The following is a 19,973-nucleotide window of genomic DNA, read 5'->3' as shown; positions in this document are numbered from 1 at the left end:
GCTTTATCTGTGACGTTCTACATTTTTCCAACGTCCAACAAGAAGACGTCCAGATTATGACGTTACCTTTTTCCCCGGGCTATCTTTCCCTCACTACGACGGAAAACCCAGCACAGCAAGAAAATTCTGAGTAGCAGACTTTTCAAAAGAAATCGAAGAAATGAAAATGGATTGTGTCTATTTTCCTGATATTTACAGCATTACTTCTGTTGCACACAGAACGTAAGTTTTTTCATTGAAAATGTTTCGCAATTATGTATACTAGTTTCATTGTTTTGCCACTCTATCTTTTGTTTCCCTTTTAACGGTCCCCTATATACACTTTTTCATTGTCAGAAACACTGGGAAAGGGTATATTATTGTTTTTATTAAAACATTTTAATTAATTAATTGCTAAAATCTTATTAGCATGAGACATACCCATGCCAAATAGTTTGAACACAAACACAATATCTGGTATGAAGTGAAATCGTCTTATAAAACATAAAATAAGTCAGGTTTATTAGTTGGTTTCAATCATTATTCATTTTTTCCAGAATTGATGTATTCGCTACAATCAGCGAATCCCTTGAGGTTAACTTCAATTCGGAAACTGGAGATTTCCCAAGACAACACATAAAAAGCATCTTGCAGAAAGTGATGGCACACAGACAAAATATGGGTAAGAATATGATTTTTTTTACAAGTGAAAAATATCAAAATGCGAATAAAATATATTTCGACATCATTTAAAGAAACCGAGACATACATAACATAACTTGGAAAACTCTTCCATAGACATGCTTTAAACGCCTGCGCATATAAAAGAATGCAAATCGACACTAGCTCTGGGAACGGATACAGTTCTTTCGATATGACGTCCGGGCGTTCTGGAGTGTTCGTTGTTTCTTAATTGTTACTTGATCTTTAACTATAAGTTTTTGAAATGATTTGATGTGAATGACATATGAGTGACACAACATCCGGTAAAACATTACTTGTATGCTATTAAGATTTGCTAGCACATTCACTCGAGCGACGTTCATAATTGTTTTTCTCTCCAGAATTTCCGGAAATAAACAAGTTGTTTTATCTACTGACTGAGATGGTGTTGGGCGTTGTTGGAGCACATGAGACAGCTAGCTATAGCAGTAGTAAGTCCATTGCTGAAAGAATCCAGAACAAAATCGTTAAAGTGGTTTCATCATCTGACAGCATTCTGCCAATTCCAACGTAAGTTGTTTGATTAAAATAGTACAACTATTGTTTGCTGTATTTACTGTCAAAAGTAGTTCAGTTACACAAAAAGCACAAACTTGTAAAATGCACTTTCCTTGGAGTCAAAACTAAGTCGGTCATTTTTTTTATTAAAGACCTGTCGGTTAAAGGTTAGCGTGTATACAAATTTACTGTCAAGTGGTATCCAAACCATAAGGTGATGATGGCGTTCGTGTATCCGAAACATAAAGACATGGTGTCTTTGTATTACCCAGAGTTACCCACCACTTCATATTTTGGATATATGAAAGCCTTTTACAGGTAAGCCGCTAATAAAACAGACTCCTATAATATAATTGTATAGATTATTAAAAATATAGGATATGATGTGTTGATTTATGACACAAAATCAGTACACGCACATGAAAAAAAAACAAAAAGCAAAGCAACAGCGCTTTTATTGGTGTTCATCATATCAAAGTCATAGTGAGACCTTCAATAAGCTGAAAGCTGTCACTAGCACCGATTAGAGCGGAATTCTGTGTAAATGTTCAACAGCAACAGACATTTGCTGAAACAAAATATTCCTACTTGCATAGATAATCTTTATGCATAAAAAGGAGCTCTACTTCAAGTACACAAAAGTGTTGCATGCGCTTGCAAGATTTCATATTAAATTACACTTTTTTCAGATTTGATCAGATAAAAACCAAAGAATTATATGCAAAGGTCGAAGAAATGAATAAACTGCAGAGAACACATACATATATTTACAAAGAACTTCAACGACAACAAGAGGTATAATATTTTACAGCAAAAAGCACTCGTGTGCTAACCTCTTTTTCAAGAGGGTAGTTCAGTTTTATTTTTTGTTCAAGAGATATATTTCAAAATTGTTAGGTTCGACCTAAAATGTTGCTCAGGTGACAATTATGGCATTGGTTGTTCGTGTTGTTTAAGGCCAAGATAAAGCTTATATGCTTCACCAAACTCCAATATAATATACAAATAGGAAGATGCGGTATTTTTGCCAATAAGACGATTATCCACCAGAGACCAAACTTGGGATAGTGCATGGTGTAACGACACAACATAAGACCAAAGAGTAAAATATCAGTTGAAAAATGCTTGATTCGTCAAATCGATACAATTTTTTTTTAAAATACATAACTCCAAGGTAAAATCGAAAAGGGGTAATTCCATGTAAAGCACAAAAACAACTAATAAAATACCAAAGACACAAAGTACCGATATTATATTATTCGCAATTACTGAAAGCTATTTTACAGCCAATACAACTGATCATTTATCATGTTTCCTAAACTAAATGTTCAATCAGTACACATCCAATGGATTTAGTGTAAGATCGCCATACATAAACAGTCTGAAAAAACAAACCATGAAACCATTTGGAAAACTATACGCTCTCTATTCTTTAGTGTTAGTACACATGTTTCTAGCTAGTCTTTAGAAATGTAGTGTTTTACATTGCTAACAAATAAAATTAAAATTGTTTTATATTTAAAGATGTGTTGGATTGCTGACAATAAGGTACATAAATACGAATTATGCCTGAAGACGGCTGAGTTGTCACTAAACCACCTGGCGGGTAAACTATCTAGTAAAAACCTGAAAGCTCGAAATAACAGCATTGAGCATTTGCAGACGACACTAAATGATAAAAAGCAGAAAGCAACGGAAACAGTCAAGAGATACCAAATTTTGCTGACAAAAGAGAAAATGACTAGAAATGCTTTGAGATTGGTTAGTTTAGAAGAAAAATTTAAGAGTCAATATTACTTTAATAGGTTCAATATTTTAATCGTCCAAGAGTTAAAATCAATTGGAGAATAAAATGGCTCAGTTTGTGCAATGTAAGGAAGTACAAGCTGAGAAATGTATGGTTCATTGATGTATAAGAAACCGCTTGATTTACTGTAAAACACAAATTACCGTTTCATCTACTTGCATAGATTACCCCCATTCCACCATTTCTCAGTTCGGACGTTCCGTCAATTGTTTTTTATTGAATGAAGACAAAATTTGAATAAAGAAAATGTGTTGTTCAAATTTAAAACTTAAAAGGAACACAATGAAGTACATGGTGCAAAATCGCTATACAATCTGCGGAAAATAATTTACTTGGTACCTTAATTTAATTGAATAGTCAATTATAGGTGGATTAGTCGGATTATCATGGTTTATGATCCTTTTTGAGGATTTTCGTAGTTTGAGCTTGATACTTTTTATACCCCCGCTTTAAAAAAGGTTTCAGGGTTTATATAAGTCAGCTATACCGTGTGATGCGTTTTCAGATTTATCACTTAACAACTTCATGTCAAGTATTTGGTATCATCAATGAGCAGTGGCTCACAGTTTCACTTGTTTTCATTATATATTATCTAGCTTGAAAGTGACCTATTGGACGATATAAGATTCAACTTAACAGATCGTATACATAGTGGATTGCTATCTATGAAATACATCTTAGCAGCACACACCAACAAGTAAGTAATTCATTTCATATAATGTGAATGCATTGTTGTGATAACGAGTGTAAAGGGAAATTAAAATCCTACAATCTAGTTACTCAATAAGGACACTTTTAGTGCCTAGTGTGGAAGTTTAAGATCCTTTTTAGGACGATTGTCTGATTTTTTGTCTAATTTTAACGAGTACGTAATCTAGATATTGTTAAATGACTTGAATACTGTTGATACATGATAAAGTAAGGTGATTTTGGAATAAAAATAAATCGGTTGCATGACCTCTTTTTCTTCTTCAAAAACCTGGATTCGCCACTATTTTAATACGGCCCTCGACTATAAAAAGGTTCAAACTCGTTTACACAGACGGCTTTTTATTTATAAGATACTATCAATCAAACAGTTCAGGAGAAACACGTTGCATTTAAGTTAATGTCACCGAGAAGACTAATTAACCATCAAATTCGAAATTGATATTATTTTTCAAGTTAAAAAACCAATGGCATTTTCTTAAAAAAAAAAGAATAACAAACAGTCATTATTTTTTATTGGTACATATCGCTTGCAGGAGAGATCACTAATCGTGTTTTTGTTTGTCTTGTAGACTCTATGAAGTACTTCCACACATTGACGACTTTGACTGCAGATTGGCTGCAGAATCAATTATAGAGAAACTAAGCTCCAAATACCAGTTCAGTTCACCACAGGTGATTATTTATTCAAACAATATTTTTTTCCAGTGTAGCTTTAGACATTTGTTTTATTATTTCAATCGATAGTCTACCCTGTTTACAACTATTATTAAATTTCATAAAAGTGAGTTTTCTTTTCCTTACAAGTCATCGGGCCATGTTTTAACATTGCCCATGCTCTCTTTGTAAAATGTTTTGTTTCAAATATCGCGACTTATTGATAGTTGATTATTGTCAAGGAAACCTCTCTATCATGGCTATATAAACCAATAACAATCAAATGAAACGTAACAGTTTCATAACTAAGTAGCTTTTAAAAAAATCATTCCAGCCTTATGATAAGGCATATGAATCTATCAATAAAGGTATGATTTCCTAATTTAAAAGATAGCAGTTGTTCAAATTCTTCGTTGTCGGGTGCTAGACAAAAACCGATTTATCATGCAATTGTTTTTAAGTTTCCCTGGAGAGCTGGTTTAATCTGTGGTTGTAATTTGAATAATAGATGTATGGTATATGTCAATGAGAAAGCAGCTGAACGGAATAAAAACCAACCAAAAAGATTTTCAGAGAGTTCGTTAATAACTAAATATGCACTAGTTAAAAGATTACAAACTTGAAAATAATCTTGTTTTTATCTCTTTTTGTTCAATCTGTACATACATATGGAACTATCACTTGAAAAGCGATCTCTTCCACATAATTTGTATTAATCATGACAGCAAAATTGATAATTACAATGATTTTCATATAGGAATTTCATACTGCTACCGGATATAAAGCCAAGCTTCCAGATGTACAATTTGTTAATTACAAATCAGCCATACAGATAATGAAAGAACAACCATTTGAGGCGACAAAAGAACAACGCAATAACAATAGTAAGTCAGCCCATAACGTTTATTTTGATTGGATAATTCCACAAATTTCGGGGCATTCAGTTTCATGGGTGATGGTCTGAAAGTGTACACGCAAGCACAGACATGTGAATGATTTATTTTAGTTGCATTCAAATATAGACCACAGTTTTGCACAAAATTTGCTTGCACAAGTGTTTTTTATTTTATTTTTGTGTTGACAGTTGATGCCAACAAACCTTCAGATATAGCACCTCTTAATTCACTGTACATGTAATTTATACTTATTATTATTTTAATTAAAGCATTGTTTGCATATACGCCATGCTTGTGTAATGCTTGTTATGTGAATTTTATTTAATGGAACTGTTATTTTCATGGTCCAACTTTTTTTTTATACAGAACGATTCTTATATTAGCCATTGGTCTTAATTATGGTGGCCGGATGCGGCCATTTCGCGTTTTCGCGTTTTCTCCTTTCACGAGAAATCGAGAAATTGGGAAATTGGGAAATCGAGAAATCGAGAAATCGTGAAATCGAGAAATCGAGAAATCGGGAAATCTAGAAATCGGGAAAGCGAAAACGCGAAATCGAGAAATCTATTTCATTTCCCGTTTTCGCGTTCTTGCTTTCTTGATTTCTCGATTTCCCGATTTCTCAATTTCTCAATTTCTCGATTTCGCTTTCTCGCTTTCTCGCTTTCTCGATTTCCCGATTTCTCATTTGCAAAGTGAAAGGAGAAAACGCGAAAAGGTGAAATGGCCGCATCCGGCCACCATACTTAATGTCTTCGCAAACATACTTGGTCAGTTTCTAATTGTGACGGCAACCAGTAATCGGTGAGTTCTATCGTCGGTTCAGTTCTTTCACATATCCAGCGCAAATATGTCAAACACAAGCAATAGCACTAAAATATTCTAGAGAAATCAGAGGTTTTCATAAGCCTAAATTGCTATTATACTATATCTGTGTTACAACATACCATTTGAATGACTTAATATAATAACTGTTCCAATATTTCATTTTGCAGACGTCAGTTGCCAAGACAACCAGTTTGATTTTTTAATCAACAATTATGTAAAGACAAAAGACTTGTCAGTGAAAACAAACGAGTGCTTTGTCAAAATTAAGGAAGGTAAGAAATATCAACTTCAAAGGTACACAAGCCATATAATGTCTATATAATCATGTTTACCATTTCACGAAGAAAATAAATTGTACTTACATTAGACAAATTTGGATTTGATTCAAAAGTGTTGAGAGGATTATATATATGTCAATGAAAAAGCAATACAACGACGCAAAACAATCAAAAGAAAAATATTAATACAATATACATGCATGTGTTTGGTTTTTAAGTACATAAATGAATGGTAGACGATACCAAATTAATATAAAGAATAACGAATCAAAGTCCAGAGGATAGTGTTTGTCATTTTGTTTTTATAAAATATTACACTATTTTCATTCTCACAACTATCTTTAAGTTTATCAGATTTAGGAATGCAGAGGGAAAAAAAACTAAACTCGGTTTGTTTTTTTTATTTTCAGGGATGGTCGTTAAGTTGAAGGTCGCAACAGACGAGTCAGACTTTGCCTTTGGGTGGTATAAGACTAACCCGTGGAATCAAAAGAGATGGGGATTCTTTTGCAAATCTACAGAAAACATGAAGTAAACATAAACATTGAGGAGATGTTGACCTTATTGGTTAATTTATAAATGATTATAAATACAAGTGTTCTTTGATGTTAATGTATGTTGGTCTGTGTAATTGCGTGAGAGAGGCTATGTATGCAAGATCATGTTTGTCTGTGCAAGTTAGAGTGAACGTGCCTGTGAGTGAATCTTGCGAAACAGTGTGTGCATTTGTGTATTTGACATGAGATGAAATAGAGAAAGGGTGGATGTACTGTTATTTGTGTTGTATGTCGGCGTTCAAAATACTGTGAGTGTATAGTAGCTTTCTATTAAATAATCATTATTGTGCGTTGGTCTTATTTATTATCTCTGAATTTTATCCAGAGTCTACTACAAATCGAGCCTTTTCTTTTCGAATAAGCTCTGTTGAAACTTGTATACTTGTTTCAAGCCAGACTTTTATTTCGACTGGTAAACAAATATAACATGTCAACAAAAAGTAAAACAACAAAAATACCGAACTCCACGGAAAAATTAATAACGGTAAGTCCCTTAACAATTGGCAAAATCAAAAGCTCAAACATCAAACGAATGGAAAACAACTGTCATATTCCTGACTTGGTACAGGCATTTTCTTATGTAGAAAATGGTGGATCAAACCTACAAAGAGTATCTTAAAAGAGAATTATGTAAGCATGTGAACCATGCAGCAGGATTTTCCTTCCAAAAGTACCAAACAAAGCTTGGAATCGATCCCAAGGATGCATAGCAGTGTTATATAAGTATTGGTTTATGAAAATTAAATCACACGTTCTTTCGTTCAAAACAGGATTTGCATACACCAGACTAAAGTGAAGCTCTTTTGCTTGCATATGGCGTACTTGTTGGGTATTACAGTGTATTATTACATCTAACGAACGCTTTTAAAGAAAATAAAGCCTACAAGGTATTTCTAAACGCATCGAATTGTCTTTGTTCTATGAAGTGACATAAATTGATGATATAAAGTGGTGTTATGCATCCAACCGTTTATAGTACTATTATGTATGAAATTAACAATATAAGCAATTGACCTTCAAATTTATTTGGGGGGGGGGGGGGCGCTCAATTGACTGGCAGATAAACGTTGCGGAAAATAATAATCAATAAAAATAAAATAGGTGAACAAAATGTTCCATCTGAAATATGTAGCTTAACACTGAGGAATTATCTTCAACTGTTTTTTTTTAAATTTAATTAACTGGTTTTGGACATCAAATAAGCTGACAAAACACTTTTGATGCTTCACGATTTACTAGCTATTAACATGTATAAAGTATAATTCAAATATATTAAAAGCAGTTAATTCAATTGTAACTTTACTAGCTTATTCCTTATTGGGGCAAAATATGCATAATGTTTATATATACTATGAATCCTTACCATATTTCGTTGTAAATTTAAATTACCAATTTGAATACACTACACTAAACAGGTAGTAAAGTTCAGTTTTAACCTGCATGTAATATCCTTCCTGGATACAAATCATACCAAAACTGAAAGAAGAATCGTAAAAGCAACAGAAATGTAGGAAAACGTAAGTTCATACTAAAAACATAGCAGTGTTCAAGTAGGTAAAAAATACGTAACTACACTGCACACACACACACACACACAGTCGTATGATAGCAATTTCCGCGGCACCACACATTATTCGGTGGTGGGGAATAAGGTACGTGTACTATCTACTGCATATAAATTAACAGTGAAAAAATTAATCTTATAACCCTGATAGATATTTTAGGTCGTTTAGTGTGCGTTTGGGGGAGGGGCAAAGGAAAAAGGGGAGGAGGAATCAGTATTGAAAATCTCTCTTAAATAACTAATATCAGTTCACATCACTTGCGTATTCTTTAAACGAGAGCGGAAGAAAAAGAAGACGTCATCATTAGTCGAAGAAGGACAGATAACATTACCCACAAAACAAATTATAATAAATACCAGTGGCGGATCTAGGGGTGTGGGGTTCCGGGGGTTGGAAACCCCCCTTTTTTTGACGATCAATGATTTTGAATGGGGGCATTTGGTTGGAACCCCGCCCCCCTTTATCCTGGGATGAACACCCCCCCCCCCCATCCCCCTTTTAAAAATGGCTAGAATACTGTTTTAACTTTCTACCGTTTTAACAGGGCTCACTGAAACCTCAAGTTCTTCCTTTTCACGGAAATAAAACAAACAACAATTAATCCAGTTCTTTCTATATTACAACATGAATATCACCCAGACCTAGGACTTAATTAAAACCTGTGAATCTTGCTGCTTCTGGTAAATACATCTAGTTTGTACAAATTCTTTAGACAAATAGCGCAATTATCCTACCTAATCATTTCAATGTTTCAAATAAAATAATGTACAAATCGGTAGGTATGAAAATTTATGACTTTGGTCTAATAAAGGGTATTGTCTATAAACGTAAATCGACGTTCAGTTATGTTTTTATTCTTGTTGTATATTTGCTTGATAAAAATGTGTTTTTCATATATAAATATTCTCTTAAAGCTTTTTTAAAAATATTAGTATAAGAAATTAGTCAACATTGTTAAATAATCTGTATTGTAAGCGTATTTTTTTTACAAATGTTTCTCATTTAAACTAAAAATATACAAAATGAAATCACCGTAAAAATAGCATAAGCACAATGCAGTATCTGTTTCATTATGAAATCATCTTTCCAGTTTAAATGTCCTTATCGAATATTTAACATATAATACATTTCAAATAAATCCAATGCTCCCTCTCAAATATTTACTACTACCATTACGTAATAGTTATACACCGAGGGATAGGTGTGTCTGGATAAGAAACCCCGTCGGCCGGAGGCCGGAGGGGTTTCTTATCCAGACACACCGTATCTCGAGGTGTATAACTAACTTACACCCCATTCTAAACCCTATATTTGTTAACATTGATTATCAAATGAATAAAAAAAACCGATAGCATATTTATTGATAATACCAAACGATGATTTATAAGAATTTTTTTTTTATTACATGAAACCCCACTAGTAACCTTTCTTTGGTTATTTTCGTTCAAACTTTGACAAGTGAGTATATTTTACAAATGTCAAGTTGTTTTGCATATTCCCGTTAAATCCTTTGCTAATATGGATCAGAGGGTCAAGGTTGACCGTTTCGTGTATTCTTATTACAAACAAACAATACATCATGTTCCTTGTATGCAGTTGTCAATATGGACGGGTATAAGACGGACGACATTTTGTGGCAAGCGTTGGATTTGGTAGAAGAGACTTAAGATAAAGGCAATATTATAACCCAAAGTACTGACAGGTATCAGTGTAATAAAGGTAATCATAACTGTATTTTATACCTTATGGTTTTATACCCCCCACCCTCTTCTCGAGAATAAACAAACATTCATATTCCAACATACTAAGGGATAGGTGTGACCCGACCACCAGACACGCTCAACAAACAAAGAAAGAGATTTAATATTTAGGAACTCCCTTTTTAGGGGGCAAACGGGGGCTGATCCAGCTGGGGGTTCCCAACTCAACAGAAAAGGGGGGTCCAACAATTCAAATGCATCGATCTTTTTGGGTCCAAACCGCGGAAACCCACGCCAGATCGGCCAATGGGTAACCGGGGGGGGGGGGGGGGGGGGTCCCGGGAGTTATATACCAATGCTTAAGAATAGAGGCATATGACTGGAATAAAATAAATTACTTCAAGCAAAAGAGTATTTAAAGAATTATTTTTGTATTCAAAATAGATGCTTAATTCTTTTTTTCGCTATTGGAATTTCCTTAAATGTGTTTTTTTAATATCTTGAAACAATTTGTAGTAAACACTATTAGTAATTTCTTATGTTCATGCTATTTAAAAAATAATCAATTTCTATTGTTACGAATAACAATGGACTTTGTTTGCGGGATGTAGAAGCAGGGGTTTCCAGAAACCCTGCTCGTCACACCCTGTGGTCAAAGTCCTTTGTTATTCGTAACAATAGATCTATTCATTTTACACTTGTTTCAGAAATAGAAACTATGAAGTATAACAATAGAACTGGGGTGTAACATGTCGATAACCACCTCATTACCTTACGGATCCAAATAGTGTCAATGATTATAATCTTTTGTCTGTAAAATATGTATTTTAAAAGATTTTGTTCCCTATGTAATTCAGAGGGATATTGAAACTGATTAACCAGGTTTACTAAGTGACTGTTTTAGTAGCAGCGAGGATACACCTCGTCCATCGGCCGTTGTGGTTCAAATTTTGAAGGAGTAACCACGTAAAACATAAGTTTTACGTATTAATTGACTATATTTAAAACTTATTTTAATATCAATTAAAAAGTGAGAAATATGGTCATACACGGACTTCTCCAATTCAGCTAAAAACATGGTAAAAAGTGGCATCGACTTGGCTGTGCTTGATGTATAAATACGAAGCCACATCCATTCGGAATCTGGTACCGAGTTTAATGAGAGTATCATGTTCGCTGCACTTTTGAAAAACCCTTGCAAAAACTCCTTGTGTGGCCCGTAGGAGACCTGCTGCAAGGCAAAATTTCTGCTCTATCCAAAATACCCTCAATATTCCAGCTACTGATGAAATTTTATTCCTTCATCCCTATCATCCAGCTTTGCAGGAACTGTTCTTTGGATTTGTCATAAAATTTATCTTGGCTTGAATATGCATGACATATTTGCTACTGAACGTTACAGCAAACACTAATCAATCAATCCACTAGACAAAATAAAACACACAGTTAAAGCCTTTACTTTCACTTTCAAATATATTAATAACGTCCTTTCTCTCAAGTACTTCTAGTATTTCAGCATTTACTCACATTTCATGTGTCTCAGTGAACTGAATCAAGTATACTTGCCTCACAAGATGGCCAGCTTCATATTGATTGTTTTTCTTGAAATTGTCAATGCTGAACGACTTAACACTAAATTCTTTGAAAAACGAAATATTTTACTCTCTTCCTTTTGTCAATTTTCCTTTTTGAAGTAGTTACATACCATTTGTCATTATACCATTTGTCATTTGTTTGGATTTCATCAAATTCTGACTATTTTCACTTTCAGTTTTGTCTGTTTATACCTAGACTTACAATATTTTCACAGACATCAATGCATTTACTTCATATTAAACCCAGAGACGAAAATGATACATGCATATGTTTGTAAATACGCGTCAAATTATATTACAAAGAAGAGCATAAAAGAATAACCAAATGTGTTAGGCATAACATCTTGACAGAATAAAAAAAATCTTTACATAATAACATCAGTTTTGATGAGCAAATATCAATGTTTTTATGCAAAGCGGCTCAATGTTTAATTGTTAGACAAATATATCCAATAGTACACATAAAGTGAAATGCGCTTCTCTTTATATTTTGCTGAATACCATTTATTTTTTCAAAACTATGCGGTAAAGAACCTTAATATTAGAATAATTTAAATCAAATGCAAAGACAAATTTTCGAAATTAAAGCACTTTCTACTGAGTAAACAAACTTATCAAGCATTGATATTTGGTACGCCGAATCAAGAAGTTAAAAGGGCAAAATAAAGTACGAAGTTGAGGAGCATTAAGGACCCAAAATTGCGAAACGATTTTGCCAAATATAGACAAGGTAAACTATTCTTTGGGTTGAAAATCTTTAGTATTTCGAAAAATTCAAAATAAAGTTTTGTTAACAGTTATTTTGAAGTCACACACTGAACACACAATATAACTATAACTTGCTTTCTAACTTCTAGAACTTGTAGTTGAAGTATTACAATTTATAAAATGCTTTCTGAAGTCCGAATCATTAACTTGCAAGCTTGGAAATACCATTCAAGTATTATATGAATCTGGTCGTTTTATTTTGTCATGGATTTGATGTGTTTTTGGTTATTTATGTCGTTGGGGTGCTGTCTCATTGACATATAAACGGCATCTCCTGTATCAATCTAATTAAAATATAGTTCTCTGATTTCGTTATACTCATATGAGCCTATACGAGCGCGCGAGTTAATATGGATCAGAATTTTAATCAGATTGCTCCTTTACATGTATTAATATTCTACATCAACTACAAACTTAGTTACTTTCCATAAACTGTTATTAGTTATTTTTCATTAAAAATTACGACCCACGATTTGTGATCACATAAAACATCAAAACATCAACGTAAATTTTGCACCTAAACGACTGGATTCATATGCTACTTGAATGATACTTTTAGGAGTGGAAATTTGTTATCATATTTGAATGTACAAGCAACGCTGGTCGTTGTAGTCTTCAATGTGACTTCATTTGATTTTGTGCAAACAATTATCCAGAGGACTCAAATGATTTTTACTGATCAAGGTCCGGGGTAGTCCGATAACATTTCTCTCTTGAAAAAAAATAAATATTTTCCCTCAAAGTTACACAGGGTTACACAGAGTAACTTTAATTGATACGTTTATAGTTATTTGACATTCGTTATAACCTGAAAACGTTTAACAAATAGTCTTTTATTTAAAATGAAGTTGATAATTCCAGTCAATGTGGTCTATTTACACTTAAACTGTATGTTTTGATTTGAGGACGCCCATTTAAGACAATGCTGCATCCATTTCATAGTCATCCTTCTCCAAGATTTGAATGAATGATCGTCCCCTTACAATTAAATTTGTACTTACTTTCTTTTTTCCGGTTGACGTATCTGTGTTTTACGGAAGCCGACTAGGGCTACATTGAAGAAGAAAATGTATTAACGTGATAACGACATACTATTTCGTAATAACGAGGAGACTATATTTAGGTAAATTCTTATAAGAGTTATTTTCCTTAAAGACCTATTAATACGTATTCTTGCACTTTTCACTTTTATCGAAAGAACTATTAAAACCAAACTAAATATAATTGTTATACACATATGCACATTCACGCTACAACAATCTGTCGATACCTATATTTTGGCATTGCACAATGTCATGTTTTTCTCTGACTGTTAATGACGTCTTTACACTAAATCCATTGGATGTTGGATGTTATCTGATTAATATTTTAGTCTTAAATACAGGATTTTTTTATTAGTTGTTAATAGCTTTGAACTAGCTGTCAGTAAATGAGAGTACTCTCAGATCTTTCTTTACTTGGTGTCTTTTTTGTTGTGGGATGTATATATACGCTACCACGTCTGGTCTGTGTTTTCATTAGACGTTTTCTTCTTTGTATCGATCTAACGAGTGAAGCCCTTTTCAACTGATTTTTATAGCTAATTCTTATTTTGTACTGTTACACTACTGTCCCAGGTTAGGGGGAGGGTTTGGCGCCGGCAAATTAGTTTAACCCCGCCACATTCTATAAGTAGTCTGTAGTTCAGTGGTTGTCGTTGTCGTTGGTTAATGTCTGTCGTATTTGTTTTCGTAAATTGTTTTGTTATGAATTAGGCCGTTAGTTTTCTTTATTGAATTGTTTCATATCTTTCATGTCGGGGCATTTTATAGCCGACTATACAGTATGTGTTTTCTCATTGTTGAAGGCCGTACGGTTGCCTATAATTGCTTACATCCATTTCATTTGAACTTTAGTGGATAATTGTCTCATTGGCAATCATACCACATCTCCTTATTTCTATACAAAAAGATAGAAACTGTAAGCAGCAGAAATCATCAGCATTATGAGATTTACAAAGAAGGAACAATAGATGAATTTGTGGATAAAAATTTGTAGGTTCAATTTAAATTTGAACTCACTCTCTTTTTTTCTTTTTACCCAGTCTGTGTTTCAATATATCGCAATGAATTAATTCAAAAGTTCAAAATACAGAAACACAAGATAATCAACATAAACTTGTTACAGTGAATCCATAACCATTTTGTTTAAGTTTGACTATACAATTTGTTTGAAAATGTGTTTTAAATACAATGTATATAGACAGACTTAAAGTATTGAAATGCAGTAAAACTTATTCAAACATGAAATATTTGAAAGTTTTAGAACAATCAACAATAATTAGCAAGTACCCTAAGCTTTGTAGGTCCCTCAATATAACTCGTGCTGGTTTTAAAAATAACCTACGTGTGAACGTAAAACAACGCGAGGGAACCGAGTTGAAAGAACTCGTGAATATACGACATCTAGGCAGTTGAGTGATCTGTTATTTTGTAGTTGAAGTATTAAAATTTGTGATATTTCTGAAAGAACTAGTAGTATTAAAAGTAAACGAATTGTTTCAAGAGGATGGTCAAGAATATAGAAAAGATTTTTTAACAATTCGATTGCTTCATTTTTGGTTTAGGAAGGCTAAGGTTTCATCGAACATCATTTCTCAAGGGGTAAGGATTATTATCTCAAACAGGATAACATTGCTAGTATGATTTGATATGGCATCCTTTAAATCCAGAGGGGCGCTTCGGACGCATGAGGTTTATAACGTGTTGTTTTCATTCTTTTACAGCACTGAATCGATACCTCTGCTGGTGGACTATCAGTCCCCGGGGGTATCATCAGCTCAGTAGTCAGTACTTCGGTACTGACATGATTTATAACAAACTATCTAAAATTGGCCGTTTATAAATTTTGAAATTATACAGAAACTAAGGTTTCAACTCCCTCAGGCAAAAAAAAACTGTACGTGTGCCATGTTGAAATTTTTATCTTATGTATAAAAAAGATTTATGTACACACAATAACGTTCACTGTTTTACCTTGGATTTCGGTATTTTTTTTATTTCACTTTTTACTTTATTTCAGGCGCAAATGTACAAAAAATATGTCAACGTCTTCAACATGCGTTGAACATACTTCAGAAGAAATCAGATTCTTTTGCGAAGAATGTCATGTTTTTGTTTGTGATGACTGTGTGTCAGGACAAGGAAAACATATAAGATGTACAAAAGTTAAACTAAGTGAATATGGTAATAAGAACAAACTTTGTTTGATTGAAAATGTTGAAGAAATTACCAGTAAAAAACTCCCACATATTAACAAAACATTGGAACTAGCCAAAAATGTTAAAGGATCTTTTAACAAATCAATGGATGAAAACATTGCAGATTTTCGATCAAAAACACAAAAAATAAAGGCAATTATTGATGAACTACAAGAAGAAACTATACGAGAGTTAGAAGAATCTAGGCTAAAAGCAAACGTGAAATTTGATGAATTTATAAGTTTTCATCAAAAACGATATAGTAAGCTAGCACACGTAACAGAAGAAATCCAACAACAAAAAGCCGACATACAGCCATCAGATGTTGTAAAATACGACTTCGAACTGAACAAAAATTTGAATACCGAACACGATTCGGAAACCATCCCGAAACTCGAACCATCTCGTTTTGAGATAGCACAGCAGTACTTAAAAAAAGAATTCTATCAAGATATTTTTCTATGCAAGCAAACTAAGGAGGATGCGAAAACAGAATCTAATACAAATAAATTGGAGACAGAAGAACGAAACTCTTCTCCGGATTATCTAGAACCGGTTTCGCATGCAAGAGAAATTAATTTAGGTTGTACCGTGAATGAAAAAATAATAATTAAAAACTACGAAGAAAATTCCAGTGACATTTATGTGTCAAAATCAGGTAATAAAGGGGCTTCAGCAATTTATAATAAAGATTTAAACTACAAGACCATTAAAAAGTTTGAATGTAAAAAGACTGTAACTTTCATTGTACCGAAGACGAATGTTTACGAGGCTTGGGTTATCGGAATGGATATCAGCGAGATAAATTTAAAGCAACCAGAACCACAATTTACCACTCTCCTTCCACACATAGATGGAGAACCATTTACAGCTGGAAATAGTAAAAAGCATGGTTTACTTATAGGTCTTAAAAACAGAAAGTCCATCAAACTACTCCAAGAGATGACTGGAACTCTAAAAAGAACTTCGGTCATGTACAAATTGATTTCCCATATACCTGCACATTCTCAACATTTGTCCGCTATTTGTACCGTATCAACACCAGAGAAAGACAAAGATATCGCTGTTTTTCTACATGACTACCATTTGACAGGAAGTAAAGAAAAGGGAGCAGTCATTCGATGGTATTCCGGCAAGAAATTAAAAACGAATGAGCTTAACATTTCCAACAATGTTGAAATTGAAAATCCAGTATACATGGATGAGTTTATAAACGGTAATATTTGCATTACGTGTGCGCCGGACGATAAATCGTCGTGGATACAGCTTCTTGACAAACATGGGAATCACAAGATAAGATATCCACCAAAAGATGAAATGTCATTTGAAGAGAACATTGTATATTCATTTATTGGCGCTGGATTTATGAGAGATGGTCGTATTACAATTTTGGATCGAGTGAGCTTTCGTCAGCATCTTTTAGATGACAATGGAAAACTTATTAGAATAGACCATTACCAAAACCAACCATCATCCTTTGCTGTTGACATTCACGACAACATCTGGATAGGATTTGACGATGGAACAGTTCAAGTGATGGAATATAAGGACGGATGGTATGAGGACATTGAAATTAATGGTTAATATTTTCAAAGAGATTATATTTTATCTGAACAATTTTCAAACAAAGCAAACACAGTGGGATATGTCATAAAAAATTATTGGAGTATCTGAGTATGGAATATACACTCTAGTACTCATTGTTCTCCCTATTACATAGTTCTGAGAACTAACACTTGTAATTTTGATTATGAATTTATAGAAATTTTTATTATACAGAAAATTTAGATAAAAATTTATTTATTTAGAAATAAATAATATTGACATATAAAAACACAGCTGCAACTTATACGTCACAACTCTATTCAATCATACCAATGCAATATACGTTAAGTTGGTTTCGACAGTGTCATTAAAATCGTAACCTGCAAAAGGAGCTGGTATCTAGATATACTATGTCACATTTGTTTGGCGATAATCAATACGTAATTTTCTACGGTTTGTCCAATATGTGTGCGCGTTTATAGCAAATAGCTAGTACAGCTATGCATAAAGGTCTGTACATGGGGAACTGGCTTTACTCCACCATTTCGTGCTATCTGTATCATGTTCGTTGTTGTTTGTATTTGTTTATATGTTTAATTTGGGGTTGCTTTTTTTTGTTGGAGGAGTCGGTTGTTTGTGTTTGGTGTAGTCTGTTGTGTTGTCCAGTTATTTAGGTTATTCCTGTTTTACTTTTTATGTATTATAAACTTAAGGTTCGTTTAAGTTTTACCTCTAGTGGTCCAATTTACACCCCCTTAGTATATTTAGGCAAAAAATCTTATTTTTTATTTCAAATTGTAATCTGTAACATAAAAAACCCAATATCTTCTATTCAGGATTTCAAGATACTTTTCAAATATAATTTAACATATGTACATGACGCCATGGAACGTTGGTATTTAAAAAAACTGATTATTAAACCATTTATTTAAATTTTTGATTATGAATTAATTGTGAAATACCAGAGTCCTTCATTTGTTTACCACAGTTTTCAACAATTTATTTCTACCGTTGAAGGAAACTTATTCCCTAATTCAGGATTATTGAGAACATTGACATATATGAGGGTAGATCATGATGTTTCAGAAACAATAAAGGACGGTCCATTTTCCTCTAAAAAAAAATATTAACATGGACACACCGTCACATTCTGTGTGTGTTTTATCCGAAGCCAAAAACATATAATCCAGTGATTGTCGTTGGTAAATGTCTGTAATTTTTTGTTTTAGTTCATTGTTGTATTTTATAAACCAGTCTATTGGCTTTCTAATTTGAATTGTTTCATGTGTCATACCGGGATCTTTAATAGCTTACTTCTTTGAGCTGTATACTTTTTACAGGAGAGAAAATAATGTTGAAATATCCACAAAGACACATGGTTTAATACTTGCATGATACAAATCCAAGTTCAGCGCACTGCATTTATTTCGTTTTCTTGCGTGCAAAACATTTAAATATCTATCGCCAATTGTATAATATAAAGGGCGAGTTTTGTTTTTTTATAATATTTCTGTTTGATTTAAAATTTAAACTTATTTTAAGAGAGTTGATTGTTAATACTTATTTCGAAATCATTCCACAGTTTAATACTAAATGGAAGTAATTGGAAAATATGCTGGGCGACGGATATATATTTTTATTGTAATTGTTTGTTTCAACCGGTGTAGGCGGTAATAAATATTCTGGAACATCCTCATTCATAATTTTGTAAAAAAGAGTTTTTTTTTAACTTCCCGGCTGATTGTTAACTTTTCCCAGACCCCGTTTCTAGCGTAGCTTGTTAGACCGGTGACAATACGAGCTACTTCAAGCTGTAGCTATTCTGATCGTTCAGAATTCGATTCACGGTCCGCAATTATGACAATAAAGACTAGAATATTCAAGAACAGGCTTAATAAAGATTATTTTTTTCTAAATTAATATCTTTCTCAATGGCAATTTCAAACGTCTAAGAAGATGTAATCGTGTTGATACCTTTTCTAACAAAAAATGACTTTATAAATATTATGCTTTCAAAGCACTTTTCTGGATTTTACCTTCAACAGGAACGCTCATAGCCAAAAAAAAATTAAAAGCCAAAGATGTATAAGTACCCATACACTTAACGAGCTATATGACCAAAGGGGACCTAAAAATGAAAACCAAATCATCTAAGGTCAACTTTGACCGATTAAGTTGGAACCATAATTTCTAAATAATTTCCAAATTCATTGACGGGCAATTTAAGAAATCTATGTGATAAATCATGATACCATCGGGAATTTATACTCCCACCAACAGTGGTATCGACCCAGTACCATCAAAGATGAGAATAACACTTTCTAAATTTAACATACAATTTCAAAAGTTTATCTAGTAAGTTATCTATAGTCCACAGTGTTTTTCCTATGCTCATTTATATTCCATGTTCTTGTTTATGCTATTTGTCATTCTACTGATAGAGATTGAAAAAAGGACGGTTGATATATGACGAGAAACTAGTTCTTCCTGTGCATGTCAAACTAAGGAACCTCGTCAGGGGTTGTCTTTTGTTATAACTAATGTTTGTTTTCCCTTTTGTATATTTTGGAATATGGTGTTGATTGCAGATCTTTACATTGTCCCATTTTTTTAGACATGGGGCAATTGAAT

At 33.2% G+C, this 19,973-nt stretch overlaps 2 protein-coding genes and 2 long non-coding RNA genes across 5 annotated transcripts in view; 2 read left to right on the top strand and 2 right to left on the bottom strand.

Moving 5' to 3' along the window:
• The window catches only part of LOC127701394 (uncharacterized), a 203,940-nt gene that overhangs the window by 110,825 nt on the left and 73,142 nt on the right, over window positions 1-19,973 (bottom strand). The window lies entirely within an intron of this gene.
• Window positions 348-8,439, bottom strand: LOC127701386 (uncharacterized). Its single transcript, XR_007982002.1, has 2 exons — window positions 8,295-8,439; window positions 348-1,542 (listed from the first exon to the last, which is right to left on the bottom strand). It is a non-coding gene; the product is annotated as an uncharacterized LOC127701386 (long non-coding RNA).
• On the top strand, window positions 3,589-7,220 carry LOC127701362 (uncharacterized). Its single transcript, XM_052205257.1, has 5 exons — window positions 3,589-3,704; window positions 4,288-4,390; window positions 5,130-5,256; window positions 6,264-6,368; window positions 6,785-7,220. The coding sequence occupies exons 1-5, from the start codon at window positions 3,673-3,675 to the stop codon at window positions 6,907-6,909; spliced, it is 492 nt and encodes a 163-aa protein (XP_052061217.1). The 5' UTR covers window positions 3,589-3,672; the 3' UTR covers window positions 6,910-7,220.
• On the top strand, window positions 8,319-18,883 carry LOC127701291 (uncharacterized). 2 transcript variants are annotated; one of them, XM_052205159.1, is made up of 2 exons: window positions 8,319-8,448; window positions 15,620-18,883. In XM_052205159.1, exon 2 carries the CDS (start codon window positions 15,639-15,641, stop codon window positions 17,379-17,381), a length of 1,743 nt encoding a protein of 580 aa, XP_052061119.1. In that variant the 5' UTR covers window positions 8,319-8,448; window positions 15,620-15,638; the 3' UTR covers window positions 17,382-18,883. The 2 variants fall into 2 exon arrangements, with proteins under 2 accessions (XP_052061119.1, XP_052061120.1); XM_052205160.1 differs by lacking the exon at window positions 8,319-8,448 and adding an exon at window positions 12,794-13,682.

The sequence above is a fragment of the Mytilus californianus genome, unplaced genomic scaffold (assembly GCF_021869535.1).
Source record: "Mytilus californianus isolate M0D057914Y unplaced genomic scaffold, xbMytCali1.0.p SCAF_5, whole genome shotgun sequence".
Classification (NCBI taxonomy): Eukaryota; Metazoa; Mollusca; class Bivalvia; order Mytilida; family Mytilidae; genus Mytilus; species Mytilus californianus.
The sequence above is the reverse complement of the archived record's forward strand: the minus strand, read 5'-3'. Positions and strand labels throughout refer to the sequence as shown.